We start from the raw sequence: 19,673 nt of genomic DNA, 5'->3' as shown, positions 1-19,673 counted from the left end.
CTTAGGGTGTCATAATTTTCCTTATAGAGCTCCTTCACCTCTTTTGTTAGGTATATTCCTAGGTATTTCATTTTCTTTGAAGCTATGGTGAAGGGAGTTGTGTCCTTAATTAACCTCCATTTAGAGAATTTGTCCAGCTCTGTAAGAAGAATGTTAAAGTCCCCTGTTATTATGGTATTATAGGATATTATAGGATATCCCATTGGTCAGACTGAGTAAGGTCTGTTTCAAGAATCTGGGAGCATTTAAGTTGGGTGCATAAATATTTAGAATTGAAACATCTTCTTGTTGTATGTTTCCCTTGACCAATATAAAGTAACCATCTTTGTCTTTTTTGACTTTAGTTGCTTTAAATCCACATGTATCTGAAAATCAGATCACAACCCCTCTTTTTTTCTGAATTCCATTTGCCTGAAAAATTGTCTTCCAACCCTTGACTCTGAATTTTAATTTGTCTTTTGAAGGTAGATGTGTTTCCTGCAGACAGCAAATGGATGGCTTGTGTTTTTTAATCCAGTTAGCCAATTTATGCCTCTTCAGTGGGGAATTCAAGCCATTAACATTTATTGAGATAATTGATAAGTGCGGTAGTGTTCTATTCATCTTATTTTGTGAGAGTGCTTTGCTTAGTTTTATCTTTTGCATCATTGTGGAAGTTAGGTTCTGTCCTTTAATTTCTAAGTTCTTACTTTGCTGTTGATCTATTGTGATGGTCAGTGTATAGAACAGGTTGAAGTATTTCCAGTAGAACAAATTTTCTCAATATTTGCATATCAGTAAATGATTTGATTTCTCTGTCAATTTTAAAGCTTAGCTTAGCAGAATATAGAATTCTGGGCTGGAAATCATTCTGTTTAAGTAGATTAAAGGTAGATGACCATTGTCTTCTTGCTTAAAAAGTTTCATTAGAGAAGTCTGCGGTCACCCTGATGGATTTGCCCCTGTAGGTCAACTGGCACTTACTCCTGCCATCTTGAAGAATCTTTTCTTTTGTCTTGACTTTGGACAGGTTCATCACAAAGTGTCTTGGAGAAGCTCTGTTAGAGTTGAGGCAACCTGGGGTCAGATATTCCTATGAAAGGAATGTGTCAGAATCTTTGGCGATATTTGGGAAATTTTCATTTATAATATTCTCTAGTATGGCTTCCATTCCCCTGGGACATTCTTCTTCCCCTTCTGGGATACCTAAAACTCGTATGTTTGAACGCTTCATAAAGTCCCATAATTCTGTCAGTGAACATTCTGCTTTCTCTCTCTTCTTTTCTGCCTCTTTAATTATCTGAGTTATCTCAAGAGCTTTGTCCTCTACCTCTGAGATTCTTTCTTCTGCATGGTCTAACCTGTTGTTGATACTTTCTATTGTATCTTTAAGTTCCCTAATTGACTGCTTCAGTTCCTTTAGCTCTGCTATATCCTTTCTATATTCTTCATATCATTCCTCTCTTATTTGATTCTGTTTTTGGATTTCCTTTTGGTTATTTTCCATGTTCTCAGCAGTTTCCTTCATTGTTTCCATCATTTGTATTCTAAATTCCCTTTCTGTCATTTCTAACATTTCTTTCTAGGTGGAATCCTGCACAGTAGCTACCTCATAGTCCCTTGGTGGGGGTTGCTCTGGACTGGTTTTTCATGTTGCCAGGATTTTTCTGCTGATTCTTCCTCATGAGTGATTTTTTTTATCTGTTTCCTTGCCCTAATTTTCCTTTCACTTCTTCTTGCTCTTTAAGTTACTGTGCCTCTGGCCTAGGGTTTTGATGTGTCCTTTTGGTACAGGACCAGAAGGATGAGAAGATTGAAGAGCAGGAAGGGGAAAAAAGATTAAAAAAAAAGAAGAACAACAAAAAGAAAAAAGAGACAGGAGAGGGGGTGAGTAAAAGGGAATATTGACAAAAACAAGAAAGGCACATAAAGAAAGAGATAGGAGCAATATAGGTGTACAGTAGGGTACTTTGACCCACACCTTAAAAACCCCCAGCCTCTGGGGGTGCTAGGTTGAGTGGTTGTCAACAGCTCTTTGCCAGCCTGTTCGGACATAGTACCCCACCTCTACCAAGTAGAGAGGAAAGACAAAAATGCTATAAATCAAACCAAAACAAGCAAATGGAGAACTTTATGGGATAAAATTGGGGGGGAAACTAAATAATAGTGGCAGAAACACTAGCAGAAATGAAGTTCTAATTGTTAAAGAAGGCAACAATGGAAAATTATATTTAAACTAGAAAAATGAAGAAAGAAAAGAAAGGAAAAAAAGAAAAATCTAGAGGGAAAATGTTGAAATTAAAAAACAAAAAGAAAAACAAAGCAGTATATATATCTTGCTGAATATTGTCTGGACAACAGGTGATCTTCTAGGGTATGAGATATTAATCACAATGCTGATACAGCTATACGAGGTGGAAACTGGGGGCCTCTTCTGATTTCTCAAACCGTGCAGGGTGGAGAGCCTAAATCTCTCCTCAGCCCACTTAAAAGGCACTTTATTTTTTTTTTTTATTAAATCATAGCTGTGTACATTAATGCGATCATGGGGCACCATACACTGGTTTTACAGACCATTTGACATATTTTTATCACACTGGTTAACATAGCCTTCCTGGCATTTTCTTAGTTATTGTGTTAAGACATTTATATTCTAGATTTATTAAGTTTCACATGTACTCTTGTAAGATGCACTGTAGGTGTAATCCCACCAATCACCCTCGCTCCACCCACCCTCCCCCCTCCCTCCCCTACCTCTCCCTCTTCCCCCTTCCCCATATTCTTAGGTTACAACTGGGTTATAGCTTTCATATGAAAGCCATAAATTAGTAGGGCTGAGTACATTGGATACTTTTTCTTCCATTCTTGAGATACTTTACTAAGAATATGTTCCAGCTCCATCCATATAAACATAAGAGAGGTAAAGTCTCCATCTTTCTTTAAGGCTGCATAATATTCCATGGTGTACATGTACCACAATTTATTAATCCATTTGTGGATCGATGGGCACTTGGGCTTTTTCCATGACTTAGCAATCATGAATTAGGCTGCAATAAACATTCTGGTTCAAATATCTTTGTTATAATGTGATTTTTGGTCTTCTGGGTATATACCTAGTAGAGGAATTATAGGATTGAATGACAGATCTATTTTTAGATCTCTAAGTGTTCTCCAAACATCTTTCCAAAAGGAATGTATTAATTTGCATTCCCACCAGCAGTGTAGAAGTGTTCCCTTTTCTCCACATCCTTGCCAACATCTCTGGTCTTGGGATTTTGTGATATGGGCTAATCTTACTGGAGTTAGATGATATCTCAAAGTAGTTTTGATTTGCATTTCTCTGATGATTAACAATGATGAGCATTTTTTCATATGTCTGTAGGCCATGCGCCTGTCTTCTTCAGAGAAGTTTCTCTTCAAGTCTTTTGCCCAACCTGCGATGGGATCACTTGTTCTTTTCTTGCATATACATTTGAGTTCTCTGTGGATTCTGGTTATTAAACCTTTGTCGGAGACATAATCTGCAAATATCTTCTCCCATTCTGAGGGCTCTCTGCTTGCTTTACTTACTGTGTTCTTGGCTGTGCAGAAGCTTTTTCGTTTGATCAGGTCCCAGTAGTGTGTTTTTGAAGCTGCTTCAATTGCCCTGGGTGTCCTCCTCATAAAAAACTCATTAAAAGTTACTTTAATCTGCTAACATTGGCTAAGCTTTTCCCAGGAAAGCACTTGTTGTGGGGGCATACTTCTGAAGTGGCTGCCCAATTACCCAGTGTGCCTAAACTGGTCTCACTCTATGCCCCTAAGGGCCAAGGCTGTAAGGCATCTCAGTCTCTACCTTTAGGTTGCCCAGTCACTAGATTACTTGTCCAAGGTCTCCCGCCCAATCCTCACTCTGAGACCCTGAGGGCAGAGCTTGCAGGGGCAATTTCCCACAATGGCTCCATGCAGCCCACAGCCAAACACTATTAGCTCTGTCCAGCTTAGCGGCACAGTCTAGGGCCCTAGACAACACTTAAAGTCCTCCACACTCTCGCCCAACTTCTCCCAAGGTTGTTCAACTGAGTGCCAAGTCCAAAAAAAAAAAACAGCTCACAGGTAAGGCCTTTCCAGTTTGCAATCTCACTGCTGCTGTAGTTACAACTGCCAGGGGGATTAAACCGAACAAACACACATGATGACCACTTGCCAGTTCTCCACTGCTTTTGTCCTCCTCATGGGGTCCAGAAGTCCCTTGCTGACTCCTTGTGTCCCTAAAGGGATGTTTCTGGGCAGAACCCACCAGCCAGAGATGCCTGGAGTCTTCTCTTCCCAGTCTCACATGCCCAGTTCCAAGGAAGCTGTTACTTGGCTGCCATCTTGCTCTTCCCACCCCACAAATTCTTTAATACTCATTCCCAGGAGACGGAATTTACTCTGCCCCTTCTGGAGTGTGGGCTGTATGTAGTGACTCACTGCTAATGGACAGAGTATGGAATCCAGGAAAATAGTAACTTTGCCAGACACCACCTTATCCAAGTGAGGAATGTTGACACCACCATTAATAAATCATGTTGACTTCAAATCCTCCCTGATAGAGTCCAATCAGAATGGTCCATCACCTCTGTGGTATTCCTAGAAACCCCAAACCTCAGGCTAATTGTGAGAAAACACCAGACAAACCCAAGTTGAAAGCATTCTACAAAATAACTAACCAAGACTCTTTAAACATGTCAAAGTCAGGCTAAACAAGGAAAGACTAAGAAGCTGTCAGGTTGGAGGAGACTAATGAGTCATGACAAGCAAATGTATGTAATATGGCATCTGGGACAGGATCCTGAGACAGAAACAAGATATCAGTGGAAAGACTAGGGAAATATTAACAAAGTATATAGTTTAGCTAAGGTACTAATATTAAGTTTTTATTTTGATAACTGTCCCATGGCTATGTACGTTCGATGTTAACATTGGAGGAAGTGAGTGAAATGTGTATGAGAACACTCTGTATTACCTTTGCAATTCTTCAAGAGTGAAATTTTAAAATTGCTTCCTAATTTTATAATTGCATGTATTCTATAGGGCTCAGAATTTAAATTTATTTCTCTTAGCTTTACCTGTACCTATAAATTGCTCCACAACCTTAGATAAATCTGTTACCTCTTTGATGTCTGATTACCCTTAATGTAAAATGATGCAATGACATTTGTATCAAACATGTCTAGAAATAATACACATATGCCAGCAAGTTTCTTTAAATATTCTTTTGGAAATATCTTTTGCTAAAATACTCATTTGATTAAGATTCTTGGTCTTTTTTTTTCCCTCTTCTTCCAATAAAGCGGCTCCATACTGGATCATGGCACCTCAGAATCTTGTGCTGTCCCCTGGAGAGGACGGGACCCTGATCTGCAGAGCTAACGGCAATCCCAAACCCCGAATTAGCTGGCTAACAAATGGAGTCCCAGTAGAAAGTAAGTTGCCTTGATTGACAATCATTGCAGTATATTTTCGGAGCACATCTACATCTCAACAGTGAACAAATGGTGTTAAAAAATAATTCAGGTTAGGGAAGGAAGCCATAAATACTTTATTTTTTTTTCATTTTGTTTTGATATTTATAGTTCTATATTTTTGGAATTGCTTGCAGCTTCTATTTCCAGGACTTTTCTTTCATATTGTTACGTTTCCTCATATTAGACTCAGTTCATTTCTCCAGGCTTTTCATTTTTTTTTTTATTAAATCATAGCTGTGTACTTTAGTATGATCATGGAGCACCATACACTTGGTTCATAGACGGTTTAAACAAGGGCACCAAATTACCTTTAGAGTTTATTCTCTGACCATTAGGTATTTAATTTGAGTTTGAATAGTTGATACTATTGACATAATGGTATATGTTGATTGAAACTTACAGATACTTCCTCTGTTTTTTACATGGATAATGGGAAGAATGACTGGGTTAAAAATAAACATCATCAAAACCTCAGATTATCGTCTTTGTTCAAAATGCCAAATGACTCATGGAAACACCGTAGGAGTCAGAGGCAATGGATGGGATGCAGACACAAGGTGCAGGGACAGTGGATGTGACAAGAATAAGAAACATAAAATTTTCAGTCCTAAGTATAGCGTAGGTGTTCCCAAGTTGTCCAGTCTTCAGAAGTCACTGTGCCATTTAAAATCCAATGAAGACAACATGCTCAGGCCCCGAGCAGATTTGGGATGCTGAATCTTTGACTTTCCCCCTAAGATGGATCTGAAAACTACTAACAGATTTAAAATGGCACAGGACAGTGTTCCTCACCATCAGGGTCTGACAACTGCAGGTCAGCCAAGTAACCACACCCTGTTCCCTGAGGATTTATCAGGCGTTTTCCTGTGTTCTATAGCAAGGTAGTTTTCAGATACATTGAAACAGACAGGCTTTGTTTACTGCAAAAGGAAGATGTTCCAGGAAGAAGAACATTCTAAAGAGGCTAGCAAATGGGATTTGGATATTTTCACTCCTAATTTTAATCATGATTAAGATCAGGAGAAATTGCAGAGAGAACTTTGTGGTTGTGTATCAGAATGCTGATGCCACGCTCAGGAGAGTGTGAGAGGAAAAGTGGCAGGAAGCCAGAACTAAGAGGAAGTTTTATGGTATAATACCCGATTATCTTAGGCATGCGCACAGTGGCCATGAATGATAGCACAGGCTCAGCATTTCTACAGCATGCTTTGCAGCTCAGAGGATCTGTCTGGATTTATGGGAGGTTAAAAGTGCACATGAAATCCAGACTCAGCGAAACTGACAAGTGGGAGGGGCCATCCATCTAGCCACTGGGCAGGGAAGAGGAGGGAGCCAGGACAGGTTAAAAGGATAAACCCTGGAGCTTGCAGCTAGAATGCTATCCTGAGCAGAGAAAACTGAGACATGGGTCACACAGCAAGAGGAGATTAGATAATGAGACTGATCTTTGCTCCCAACTTGCTTGGCTTGTCATCCTTCTAAATCAACTGTCTTAGTCTGTTCCTGCTGCTAGAATGAAGTACCTTAGACTAGGTCATTTATAAATAAAAGAAATTCATTGCTCAGCGTTCTGGATGCTAAAAAGTCCAGATCAAGGTGCCAGCAGGTGTGGTGTCTGGTGAGTGGCGTTGCTCATAACTGCCATCGTTCATGTCCTCACATGGTGGAAGGGGCATCCAGGCTCCCTACAGCTTTGATAAGAGCTCTGGTTCCATTCACGAGATAGAGCCCTTGTGACTTAATCACCTCCCAAAGGCCCCACCTCTCGATACCATCGCCTTGGATGTTAGGTACCAACACATGAACTTCGGATGGACATGAACATTCAGACCACGGCAGCAGCACAGGCTGTGCCTCTGAGAGAATCTCCAAACTATAGCCTTATTAAGAGCTTTTAAAATACACTTATAAACTCCCCTTTCAAATGAAACTTTTATAGAGAGGACCCACTGTAAAAAGCCCACTTTGGGGCACAGAGCAGTAGTTCTGGAGGGATAAATTAGGCCTTTCTGCTGTAACCCTAAATCATTTGATCATGTTCAGAGAAGAAAGAGGACAAAACTTCTCAAATCAGATTTCAAATCAGTTCATTTCTTCCATCCCAAAAGTATTTTTTAAATCTCCACTGGATAGATAAAGGAGGCTGAGCACATATGATTGGAATTCCACAGCTCCTACAGACCCAGGCTCCTTTGGCCCCTGGTGTGCCTCAGAGCAGTCACATTGGTGGACACAGGAGAAGAGGAACACCCCACAGCATGGCGTGAAGCCCGGGGTCCAGTCCACCAGGCTGCCCCATGCTGCTGGGAGCAGGTGTGGTATGTTTATACCAAGGTGATGTGAGGCTTTCTCCACAGCTGGTGGACAAACTCGGTGTGCACGGACTACTGTTTGGACTGAGAGGTGATGGGCTGGTGGGGGCCCCTGCACGACTCTCTACTCAGTGAACCGCCAAGGCACAGCTGTTCCTTGCCTCTGGCACTCAGCTTCTATGGACTGGCCTCTGGGCTAAGTTCAAAGAAAACCTGATAGGCCCCCACTGTGTGTAGGCCCCCACTGTGTGTAGGCCCCCCTTTCCTGATCCAAAATAAGCAGTAAATGAGGGAGAAAACCATCAAAAAAATTGGTAGAAGTTTGAGGAGCTTTGTGCCACCCTGCTGGGTACTTTCCCCATGGATTAAGAGACCACTAAATAGAATTGACTTTGAGGTTTGGGAACCATGCTGGAAACAGGTGGTACTTGTTTATCATCTGCAGTCTTCTGAGTGGTGCACCCCACAGATGCATCCAGCACTGCTGGGGCATGGGGGCAGATGGAAGAAAGACACATAGAGGCGGGGCAGGAACTGAGTGCAAAATCTGTCGCAGTCCACAAAGGCATTGAACTCTAGGCCTCATGGGGGCCTAGAATAGACCCCAGAAGATGTGGGAACACCAGCTGCTTGCTGACAGCACCTTCCACCCAAGAGAAAGTACTGTGGGTAGACCAGCTGCTGAGAGTGAGGGGCAGGGTAACAGCTGTATCTCTGCAGTACCGTCATGCAAGGAGCTGTGCCGCATCCCTGCCAGGGGCGTGAAGTTTGTCCCCTGACCACACAGCAGAGGCACAGTCAGGGGACCATACTGCCAGATACCCAGCCTCCCCTCTCTCACCTCCTGGGCGATCTTTAAGGAGACTGACAGTCTCCTCACGCCTCTGTAGGCCCTGCCTGCCATTGCACACAAATACTGCAAAAAGATGAGGAAGAACAGGCAAACAGAGGGGTAGGCCTTTCTCTTTTAGCAAAATGCAACCTTGTTGATTTGTGACTGCCTTTCAGATCTGGAACCTACCGTTTTACAGCACTGGAAGAATTAACTCCAGATAACAACTGGGCTTTTATCTTAATGTCTTCACAAGCTTTATCCCCCACAGAACTGGCCAGGTTACTTAAAACTTTCCTTCAAAGCAAAAAGATACGCTGTGATAAATATAGAATTTCCCCAAAAACACTGAAAATATTTTTTAAACAATATACAGAAGCCAGGAAAAAGAATACAGCTGCAGAGAGCTGGTATGGAAAAAGAACTTTGATTATACTGTGTGACGAGAGAGTGTGAAGGTAGAACCCAGGACCACAAAGAAAATGAACTTGGTATCAGCAGGATGGGGTAAAGCATTTCCCTTCTCTCCCCCAAGAAGCTGCCCTTAGGGACTTCAGAATCACCCCTAGGTAGGCGTCCCTAAGTTCCTTCTTTCTCCTCTCAGTCTCCCCCACTAGAGCGTCCATGTCTTCCTGATGGTGGTCCTCAGGCCATGGCCATGTCCACTGTGATTGGGAGACAGTGAGAAAGTCTACCGTGAGTCCCACATGAGTCCAGTTAGGTCTCTCAGACTCTTCTGCAGGGAACATGTATAAGATCACACCATTAATATGTCAAAAGGCCCCTTTTCTCTTCTATTTGAGGAGAGACAGAAACTGAGGAGACAAGCATGGGCCACAGAGACACATTTTGCTCACATTGAAGAGAGGGACTGGAAGTCACTGACACCAAATAAGCAGCCAGCAGAATAGAGGACCGCTTGTCCAGGAGATCACTGTGGTGCCACCTCGGCTCCTTTCTTTTTACAAAACGAAGGGGCTCGGTTGGCATTTCCTTCTAGGGGATACAGTAAGTAGATGAAGAGGAACATTTAACTCTTTCTACCTTATGCCCAAATGTTCCGATGCCAGGGAACATCTATAAAGTTGATTAACTCAGAAAACCTGAGCATCAGTTTTATTTGGACAGACTATGAAGTGCTCCTGTTTGTAGTTTCTCATATTCCAAAGTGCATACAATGCTTTCTGATTAACCTATTTCACGACATTCTTTTAAGATAAAATGATACAATAGATGTACATGCATTTTTAAAGAGGTAAGCTGGCATTATTAGTAGTAGTATTCTCTCTATCTAAATGTTAGTAACATTTATATTTTTAGCCAGCCATGTCAAGAAGATAAAACAAAATATTTTCTCTAGGCTATCACCCCAGTTCTAGACCTTGCCTTTGGGGCTGTAAGCTATATATGGTACCTTTATGCTCTTATTTGTTTACAGCACATGAAGTTGGTTATTTCCAGAATTAATTATTACTGCTTTGGATAATTTGGGTTTGCATGTTAGAGAATTACTGCTACCCAGCTCATAGAGTCCAAAGGCTTCAAATATCTCTGCTTTAGCGATTTCGTTCTGGGTCCAGCTACCAACTGAGCCTCCATATGTCACCATGACAGTTCCTGGGTTTGTTTGCATTTTTAAAAGTCAGTAATTGAGGAAAATGTAGCCCAAAACCCCATGGAGAGAGATCTGCTTATTCATTACTCTTACCTAAAGGTTTTATTTTGTTCCTAAATACCTTGCCAAAAATAAATATTTGAAGGCTGCTCCATTTGGTGTAAATAAGGCAGAGGCAATCCGATGCCTTTTAAGTAAAAATTATCATCCTGAAGAATTGATAGCAAAGAAAAGTGCAACTGGGGCTCACAGAAAAGCTTTTTGATGTGGTTCATGTTTGTGAGTAATCAGTCTCCACTTAGGGAAAATTGTCCTAAGGGCTTTATTTTCATTGACCTTTGTCTTCCATGTTCATGGTAGTGTAAGTTTTTAAATTATTATGGTAAAAAAAAAAATTCCGGTAACCACCTTAACCATTTTTAAGTCAGTAGTGTTAAGCATATGCACATTATTGGGCAATAGATGTCCAGAACCAGAGCTCTTTAACCTATTATAAAAGGATGATATACTCAAGGAATTTGAGGAGCTGTCCCCCACAGTCTGCCACCCATCCGGGGAGATTCAGCCCAGACCTCTACCTGTGCCTCATCACGGTCTACTGTGCTCAGGCACAACACTCTGATGCCTGGCACGTCTACAGAGGTGCAGTCAGGCGGGCACATGGTAGCCATCCAGAGTCCCCAGAGGAGTCCCAGCAGCCCTGAATACCCAATGTGCTAAGAATAATTGACAGTGAAAGAGTCTACAGAAATGCTGCTCTGTGTCCAGCAGGCTTTGTTGAGGCAGCTGGTGGGCATCGCTGAGAGTGTGCGAGTCAGAAATGCCCCAGTGAGGCAAGACTTGGGATTTGAGACAAGGGACGAGGCACCCTAAGTTACAGGGTCCAGGGCTGCCTGCCATAGCTACTTCCTAGGCCAGTGGGATATTTCTGTCCTTTTCTGTCATTTATCAATGAATCCATATCCTATTGAACTAATTATTATGACTTGTATGTTTCTTCTGGTTGGAAGAATGTATTCCTCCTGGCAGTTTGGAAACAGTAGATGTGAGCAAAGAAGCCAATGCAGGCTTGTCGCCCACAGCACAGTGGTTACGGTGCCAGCCACATACACCCAGGCTGATAGGTTTGAACCTGGCCTGGGCCAGCTAAACAATGACAACTGCAACAACAACAAAAAAATAGCTGGGCATTGTGGTGGGGCTTGTAGTCCCAGCTACTGGGAGGCTGAGGCAAGAGAATTGCTTAAGCCAAAGTGTTTGAGGTTGTTGTGAGCTGTGACACCACAGCACTCTACCAAGGGTGACAAAGTGAAACTCTGTCTCAAAAAAAAAAGAAGCAGCCTATTCAAAGTATCTCAGTACACTCCATCTAAGTTGAACAAAATGGAGTATCTAAGATGATTTCATTATTAGCTATTGATTGTGATCAGAGTGTTAAACAACTACTTTTTAGAGAGCATCTGTCAAGCCTGTTCACAAATGAAGGACTTAATTAGTCTGTGAGGAGTAGCTCACAAGTGAGAATTTTAATAATCCTTGGATGCTAGACATTCATTCTGAAGTTCAATTTATGGTGTATCTTTAGAGTATTCTGGTCTGAGATTTCTAAAAGACTTTTAGGCTGTAAATGTGGTAGAATATGTGGCAGACAGAATAATGGCCCTCCAAAGAGGTCTACATCCTAATGCCTGGAACCTGTGAATATGTGACCTTACATGGCAAAAGGGGCTTTTCACATGTGATTAAAATTAAGGGCCTAAGACACAGGACTAGACTAACTAGTTTGCACCCAGTTTAATCACACAAGCGTTCAAGAAGTAGAGTACCTTTCCTGGCTGTGGTCAAAGAGAAATTTGACTGTGGAAGAATGATGGGAGAGCTGCAACACTGATGGCTTTGAAAACAGAGGGCGGGAACCATGGGCCAAGGAATGGATTCTCCTCTAGACTCTTCAGAAGGGAATGTAGCCCTGCTGATTCGTTGATTTTAGCTTAGTGACACTCATGTCAGGCTCCTACCCTACAGAACTGAATGATGGTAAATTTGGATCGTCTTAAGACATAAATTAGTGGTAATTTGTTACAGCAATGGTAAGAAACTATTTCAGAATAGTGAGCACAATACCTGGAGTATGTATACTAGAACAAGGATGTTCTAGTATCTAAGTATCTAAGAGTATGGATACTAGAACAAGGATGTTCTAGTATAAGAACAAGGATGTTCTTACAGTCGGGTGTATTTATTCAAATGGGTTAATAAAGCACAGATGAATCTAGTATTTTTTATTTTTAAGTAATAAAAGTGTCTAAAAGTAGTGATAAATATATCTTAGGTGCAAATCCTTTTCCTATCACTAAAGAAAAGGAAATGGCATTTATAAAGACAGTAGAGTCTTCTTACTTGGTTCAAGTTGCAAAAGCAGTTTCAGAGAGAGTGGAGCTATTCACTTTTGATTTTGATCAGCATGCTGAGACAAAGATCTAACCCCCTTTCAGTGTATTTTTAAAGCAATGTAAGATCACAATCTAAGGTTTAGTATTCGCAAAAAGGAATTCTTCTCTAATAGCATAGGAGTTCCAAATTGTTGGGCCTGCTGGTCTAAATCCTCATGTATTATATTACCTAGCCAGTTCTTTTCCACTTCAGTGAAGGCCAGTTCTTGTCCTAACATTTTTTTTTTAAGACCATAAGAAATTTAGATGAAAACACTGTCTTTAAGAGGAATTGTACATAATTTATTTTTAATCCAGCTTTGGGAATTTTCAAAGCAGGAAAATAAATTTATTTATTTACATAATATTATATATGTTTATGTACTTATATATTTATTTATCTATTGCCCTGGCACTTGAAAGGGCTAGGTTTGGATAAGCGAGTGTGTTTCTGTATTTTTGGCTAGCTTTTGCTCTCGCCTCGTGATGCTTAACTTGCCTTCTCATAAATAACCACAGTCTCTTTGTGAACAAGACAATGTAAGGGTTGTTTTCCTACATCTCTTAAAATAATATTCAGTGTTACAGAATCAATGTACTTAAGACTAAATGAATATTGAGCATATACCATGCTAATATATGATAAATAAATTCTGACGAGGAACATTTATGGTTTCTGCATGGCTTGTGGTCGTCTTTCTGCATGTACCTGAATCGGTCTGTATTTATGTCTTCCTGACCGCAATGTAGATCTCAAGCTGTATGAGCATAATATACATAACACGTACAGCTTTTAGGCAAAAATGAATAAATATACATTTTATGTTTTTACACCCAGTTTCTCCTGATGACCCCAGCAGAAAAATTGATGGTGATACCATTATTTTTTCAAATGTTCAAGAAAGGTCAAGCGCAGTGTATCAGTGCAATGCCTCTAATGAATATGGATATTTACTGGCAAACGCATTCATCAATGTGTTGGGTAAGCTCTCTCTTTATTAAAGACATGGCAAGTTAAATTAACGACTGCTGTTATTTTCCATTCATTCAGCAAAAATACATTGAACATCTACTATGCTCAATGCACAGTGCCTGGAGCTACATGTATATATGAAGATGAGTAAGACACAGAACTTGCCCTGAAGGATATTGCAGTCTGGTCTTAATGTTCTTTCATAACACAGTTTTTTAATGGCAAATTCTTCCTCGTAGAAATAATCAAGTAGGTTGTGCCATTCACAGAGGATTAGATTACGTGTCAAGCCCCTCAAAGGAAAATAGCATATGTCTGCTGTTAGTAACCAAATGTCACCACTCTTCCATCCTTAGAAACTTGACACATTAATTAACAATTTCATGATTCTGATTTTTAAAAAATAAACCATTAATCTTAATCCTTGAACTTTATACAAGTCACAGATGTACATTTATTTGATTTGTAAAAATATGTTTAAAAAACTGTGACATACTCAAACATATTATCAAATGGTTGATTTATGTGAACATTGTATTTCTCATAGTGGACAAAACTACAAAAATACCACATTTTAAAAAATGTATGTGAGAATTTTTTGCATGGTGCTAGGGAATTATACTTCAGCTCTGCTGAGATTCAAAGAAAATTAATAATGTCAGGAAGCCAACCAATACCAGTACTCTATATTTTTCCTGCATGCTTGAAATAAAGTTCATTAATCCCATGAAGAAATAAGCAGTTAAGATATTAGTGTGTGTTGAAATAGAAGTTTTGATTTGGCTCAGTGCTCGTAGTTCAGTGAGTAGGGCGCCAGCCACATATACCAAAGCTGGTGGGTTTGAGCCCAGCCTGGACCTGTTAAACAATAATGACAACTACAACTACAACTGCAACAACAACAACAACAAAAATAGCTGGGCATTATGGTGGGTGCCTATAATCCCAGCTACTTGGAAGGCTAAGGCAAGAGAATCACTTAAGCCCAGTAATTTGAGGTTACTGTGAGCTGTGATACCACAGCACTCTACCGAGGGTGACATACTAAGACTCTGTCTAAAACAAAAAATAAGTTTTGATTTCTGGTTCCATTTTTACTCTCTATCTTTATCCATTCAACTTCTTTAGATTCCATATATAAGTGAGATTTTACAGTATTTGTTTATTTGTATCTGGCTTGTTTCACTTAACATAATGTCTTCCAGGTTGATATATGTTGACACAAGTGACAGGATTTCCTCCTCTTGTAAGGCTGAGTGGTGTTCCATTGTACATATGTACCAGATTTTCTTGATCTGTTCAGCCACTGGTGTACACTTAGGTTGATTTCCTATCTTGGCTACTGTAAATAATGCTACGGTGAACAGGAGAGTTCAGATATCTTGACACACTGCCTTCATTTCCTTTGGATATAGACCTACACTAGTGGGACTGTAGGATCATACGGTAGTTTTAATTGTTTGAATATAAACAGTATAAACAATCTTTACACTGTTTTCTGTAACAGCTATACTAACTTACATTCCCATTAACAGTGTACAAACATTGCCTTTTCCCACAGCCTTGCCAATACTTGTCTTTGTTTTTGGTTTTTTTTTTTTTAGAGATGGAGTCTCACTTTTTCACACTCGGTAGAGTGCTGTGGCGTCACAGTTTACAGAAACCTCCAGCTCTTGGGCTTAGACCATTCTCTTGCCTCAGCCTCCTGAGTAGCTGGGACTACAGGCGCCCACCACAACGCCCGGCTATTTTTGGTTGCAGTTTAGCCAGGGCCAGGTTTGAACCTGCCACCCTTGGTATATGGGGCCAGCGCCCTACTCACTGACCCACAGGTGCCACCTGCCAATACTTGTCTTTCATCCCTTTGATAAGAGCCATTCTAACAGGTGTGAGAAAATATCTCATTGTAGTTTTGATTTGCATTTCCCTAGTGGTTAGTGATATTGAGCATTTTTTCATATGACTGTTGACCATTCCAGTGTTTTGCCCATTTTAAATCAGGTTATTCATTTTCTTACTATTGAGTCATTTGAGTTTCTTATATATTTTTAATATTAACCCCCTATCAAATATATGGTTTGCAAATATTTTCTTCCATTCCCTAGGTTGTCTTTTCACTCTGTTGATTGTTCCCTTGGCTGTACAAGTTTTTTCTTACTCTGATACAATCTCATTTGTCTATTATTTTTGTTGTTGTTGTTGTTGCCCTGGTTCCATTTTTAGTCTTCACACTCATCACTCTACTCTTTTCTGGCAGCTTATGTGTTCCTCAGCATCCCCACCCACTAGGTTATGATGGGTCAGTCATTCAACAAAAATATACTTGACCATTATGTTTGTGCCAGAGACTGTGTGGGGATAAAATGATAGAAAGGTCCATTCTTTAGCTCACAAGTGCACTCACGGTGTTGTAAAAGATACAGAGAAATAACTCAAGAGTTAAGATAAAGCCTGAGCAAGATGTAGGACAGGCAGTAGAGGAAGGAAAATGGCATTTTTCCACCTTGTATAACTGGTAGTGTCAGGCCTGATGGGAATTATGGGAGGAGTGACATGTCAGTTGTGCTTTACCATACACTTTAGTGACCTTAAAATAAAAATCAATAAACACACTTGGACCTAAAATGTATTCTAACATTTACTTTACCTTTGTAAAATATTTTTAGCTGAGCCACCACGAATTCTCACACCTGCAAATACACTCTACCAGGTCATTGCAAACAGGCCTGCTTTGCTAGACTGTGCCTTCTTTGGGTCTCCTCTCCCAACTATAGAGTGGTAAGTAGTGGCCCTATGTGTTTTTTAATACTTAACATTTGCTAAAGCTTTCACATTTCTAAACATGTTGGATTTTAGTCAAAAAATAAACATGGGAGAGGCAAGGCATAATCCATTGTACTATTATGAAATTCACTCATTTCATTCACAAACACTTATTAACCACCTACTCTGTGCTAAATGCTCTCACATGTATTACCTAGCAGCACACTCTATCAACCACGCAGATACATGTAAATGATTTTTTTAAATTTATGGCTGTTGCATTTTACAGTGCCATGGACATTCCCTAGGACTTTGTCAGTAGTCCCTGGAGAAAGTGGTTAGGGGACAGTCCTTGATAATAAAATATTGTGGGGTGTGAGATGGTCCTATAAGCTGAAAAGCAGAATCTGTTATTACCAGTGTTCTCTTGAGTATCTGTCCCACTGGATCTACCTGACTTGGATCCAGCCAAGCTCTCCTGTGTCCTTGAAGACATATGTCTCCCTTGAGACCACCCCCTTTCCTATACCACTCTTGATATAAGTTCTCTAACTCCTCGCAGCATGCCCACTTGAGCTAAAAAGAGACAAGGACAGGATGGGTAGACAATAGCTCAGAAAGAGTAAGTGAAAGAAAATTGGACTATTCAATGATTGATCACCTGTCAGACGCTGGATACTATGCTAGGCTCCAGCTACTGAGGTGAGAATAAAAACAGGGTTAGGATCAAAGGAAAATCTCTCCAGGCCTCCACTTTAACCCCAGAGAAGGGAAACGGATGTTTGGGCAGGTTATTTTGTAGTGAAGATGACGGATTGACACTTACATGAGCCGTGGGCTTTGCCTTCTCCCTTTTCTTCCATCTTCACTTCTATCTGACATACATGCTTTTTTTTTCCTCCCCTGAATATTTTCCTACTCATACTTTCAAAAGCGTAAACCTTGTACCCTTAAAATCAAAATTTCTTTAGAACTGTAGCCCACAGAGTTACAAATACATCACAGTTGAGGGGATCAAAAATATCAGTCTTCATTCTGCCTGTTTTATTAATTATCTAAAGATAAAATAGGTAATAATAGATTTATTAAATTATAGATCTCTCATAGTAAAACATTGCAATTTAAACAGAACCAGCCTGATTCTACCAACACCAGGTATTGTTGAATTCTCTAGTTTTAGGTCTTGTCTTTGCATTTACCTCCCTGATGTACAGGCAGGCAGTGTACAAATTCCAAATGTCCCTGGACTGACAATTTAACATAGACCACGGTAGCTTGAATGTAGCATTTTATGTCTAACTTTCAATTATGATGTGTTTTGAATTCACATTTTGATCATTTCTATTATGAAGGTTTAAAGGAGCTAAAGGAAGTGCTCTTCATGAAGATATTTATATTTTACATGAAAATGGAACGTTAGAAATTCCTGTGGCCCAAAAGGACAGTACGGGAACTTATACATGTGTGGCAAGGAATAAATTAGGGATGGCAAAGAATGAAGTTCACTTAGAAATCAAAGGTAAGGCAGAGGTTAATAATTTTTGTCAAGTATTGTGTGACTTTAAGCAAATTCTCTAGCTTTGCCAACGGATAACAATAACTTTAAATTTCAGATCCAACAAGGATCATTAAACAGCCTGAATATGCAGTTGTGCAAAGAGGGAGCACGGTGTCCTTTGAGTGCAAAGTGAAACATGATCATACTTTAACCCTCACCGTCATATGGCTGAAGGACAACAGTGAGCTGCCTGATGATGACAGGTATTTAAAGATGATTTATTTCCTTTCTCTTTAAGCTGATCTTGAACTAAAGGTCTTTTGTATAATGATTTGATGCTGATGTTTTTAGTTTCTGAAGCCTGCTGTCTCCAAAATAAAGTTATGCATTTTTCTCCCTATTATAAAATATTTGGGCCTGAAAAAGGTATCAAGTGATTGAAATAGGACACTGAGAATGTTTACCTTTGTGTGTTGGTCTCCCTGTGTAATTTGGGATGGGAAAAGCCCTTCAGGCCTTGGACAACATCCATTGTTTTGTACCTTAAACAGTGAAGTCTCAATAGATGTTTTCATTACTCTTCTACAAACAGACAGAAATGTAATCTCTTTAATCACCAGGCAGCACTCAAATCCTTATCAGTATTTTAAAAGTCACTAATTTTTTTTTTCCAAAATTTTAAGGGGTAATAAATGTTTTAGATTACATGGATTGCTTTTCTACTGCTTGAGTCCCAGCTGTAGGTGTGCCCATCACCCAAATAATGGCCATGATACCTATTAGGTGTGGTTTTTTTCCCCTCTTCTCCTCTGTCCTACCCCCTGGTTGATTTCCACTGAGTTTTACTTCCCTCTGTGAACAAATGTGCTCATCAGTTAGTTCTAATTTAATAGTAACTACATGTGTTTGTTTTACCATTCTTTACATATTTCACTTAGCAGAATGGTCTCCAGTTCCATCCAGATTGTTGCAGAGGTATTAATTCATCTCTTTTATGTCTGAGTAGCACTCCATGGTATACATATACCAAATTTTATTAATTCACTCATGTATTGGTAGGCACTCCACATCTTTGCAATTGTGAATTGTGCTATAATAAACATTTGAGTGCAGGTGTCTTTTTGGTGAAAAATCTTTTCTTTTGGGTAAATACCAATAGTGTGATTGCTGGATAAATGGTAAGTCTACTTTTGGTTCTTTGAGGAATCTCCATGTTGTTTTCCATAGAGGTTGTACTAATTTACAGTCCTACCAACAGTATAAAAGCATTCCTTTCTTTCTGCATCCATTTTGGGGTGGGGACTTTTTAATGTAACCCATTCTGACTGGGGTAGGGTGATATCTCATTGTGGTTTTAATTTGCATTTCCCTAATGATTAGTGATGTTGAACATTTTCTCATGTCTGTTTTAGCCCTTTATCTTTCTTCTTTTGGGAAGCTCCTGTTCATATCTTTCACCCACTGTTTTTTCTTACTGATTTGCTAGAGTTATTTGTAAATTCTGGTTTTTACTCCTTTATGGATATATAGTTTGTGAATATTTTCTCACATTCTGTAGGTTGTCTATTTGCTCTGTTGATTGTTTCATTAACTGTGCAGAAATTTCTTAGTTCAATCAAAACCCATTTATTTTTTTCTTGTTGTTGCCATGATTACCATTGGGGTCTTAGTCAAATTCTTTGCCTAAGCCAATATCTAGAACAGTTTTTCCTACATTTTCCTCTAGAATTCTTGTGGTTTCATGCCTTAGATCTTATATCCATCTTGAATTAATTTTTGT

At 39.8% G+C, this 19,673-nt stretch overlaps 1 protein-coding gene across 17 annotated transcripts in view; it reads left to right on the top strand.

Annotated features, from left to right (window-relative positions):
• NRCAM (neuronal cell adhesion molecule) overlaps positions 1-19,673 on the top strand; it is a 324,369-nt gene that overhangs the window by 254,659 nt on the left and 50,037 nt on the right. For all 17 annotated transcript variants that reach the window (XM_053608905.1, XM_053608904.1, XM_053608901.1 and 14 more), the window contains 5 exons: positions 5,295-5,426; positions 13,498-13,641; positions 16,299-16,410; positions 17,748-17,914; positions 18,009-18,156. In XM_053608905.1, the coding sequence (XP_053464880.1) occupies positions 5,295-5,426; positions 13,498-13,641; positions 16,299-16,410; positions 17,748-17,914; positions 18,009-18,156 (703 nt within the window). The remainder of the gene's footprint in view (positions 1-5,294; positions 5,427-13,497; positions 13,642-16,298; positions 16,411-17,747; positions 17,915-18,008; positions 18,157-19,673) is intronic.

The sequence above is a fragment of the Nycticebus coucang genome, chromosome 11, assembly GCF_027406575.1.
Source record: "Nycticebus coucang isolate mNycCou1 chromosome 11, mNycCou1.pri, whole genome shotgun sequence".
Taxonomy (NCBI): Eukaryota; Metazoa; Chordata; class Mammalia; order Primates; family Lorisidae; genus Nycticebus; species Nycticebus coucang.
This window is presented reverse-complemented; position numbering and strand designations above follow the sequence as displayed.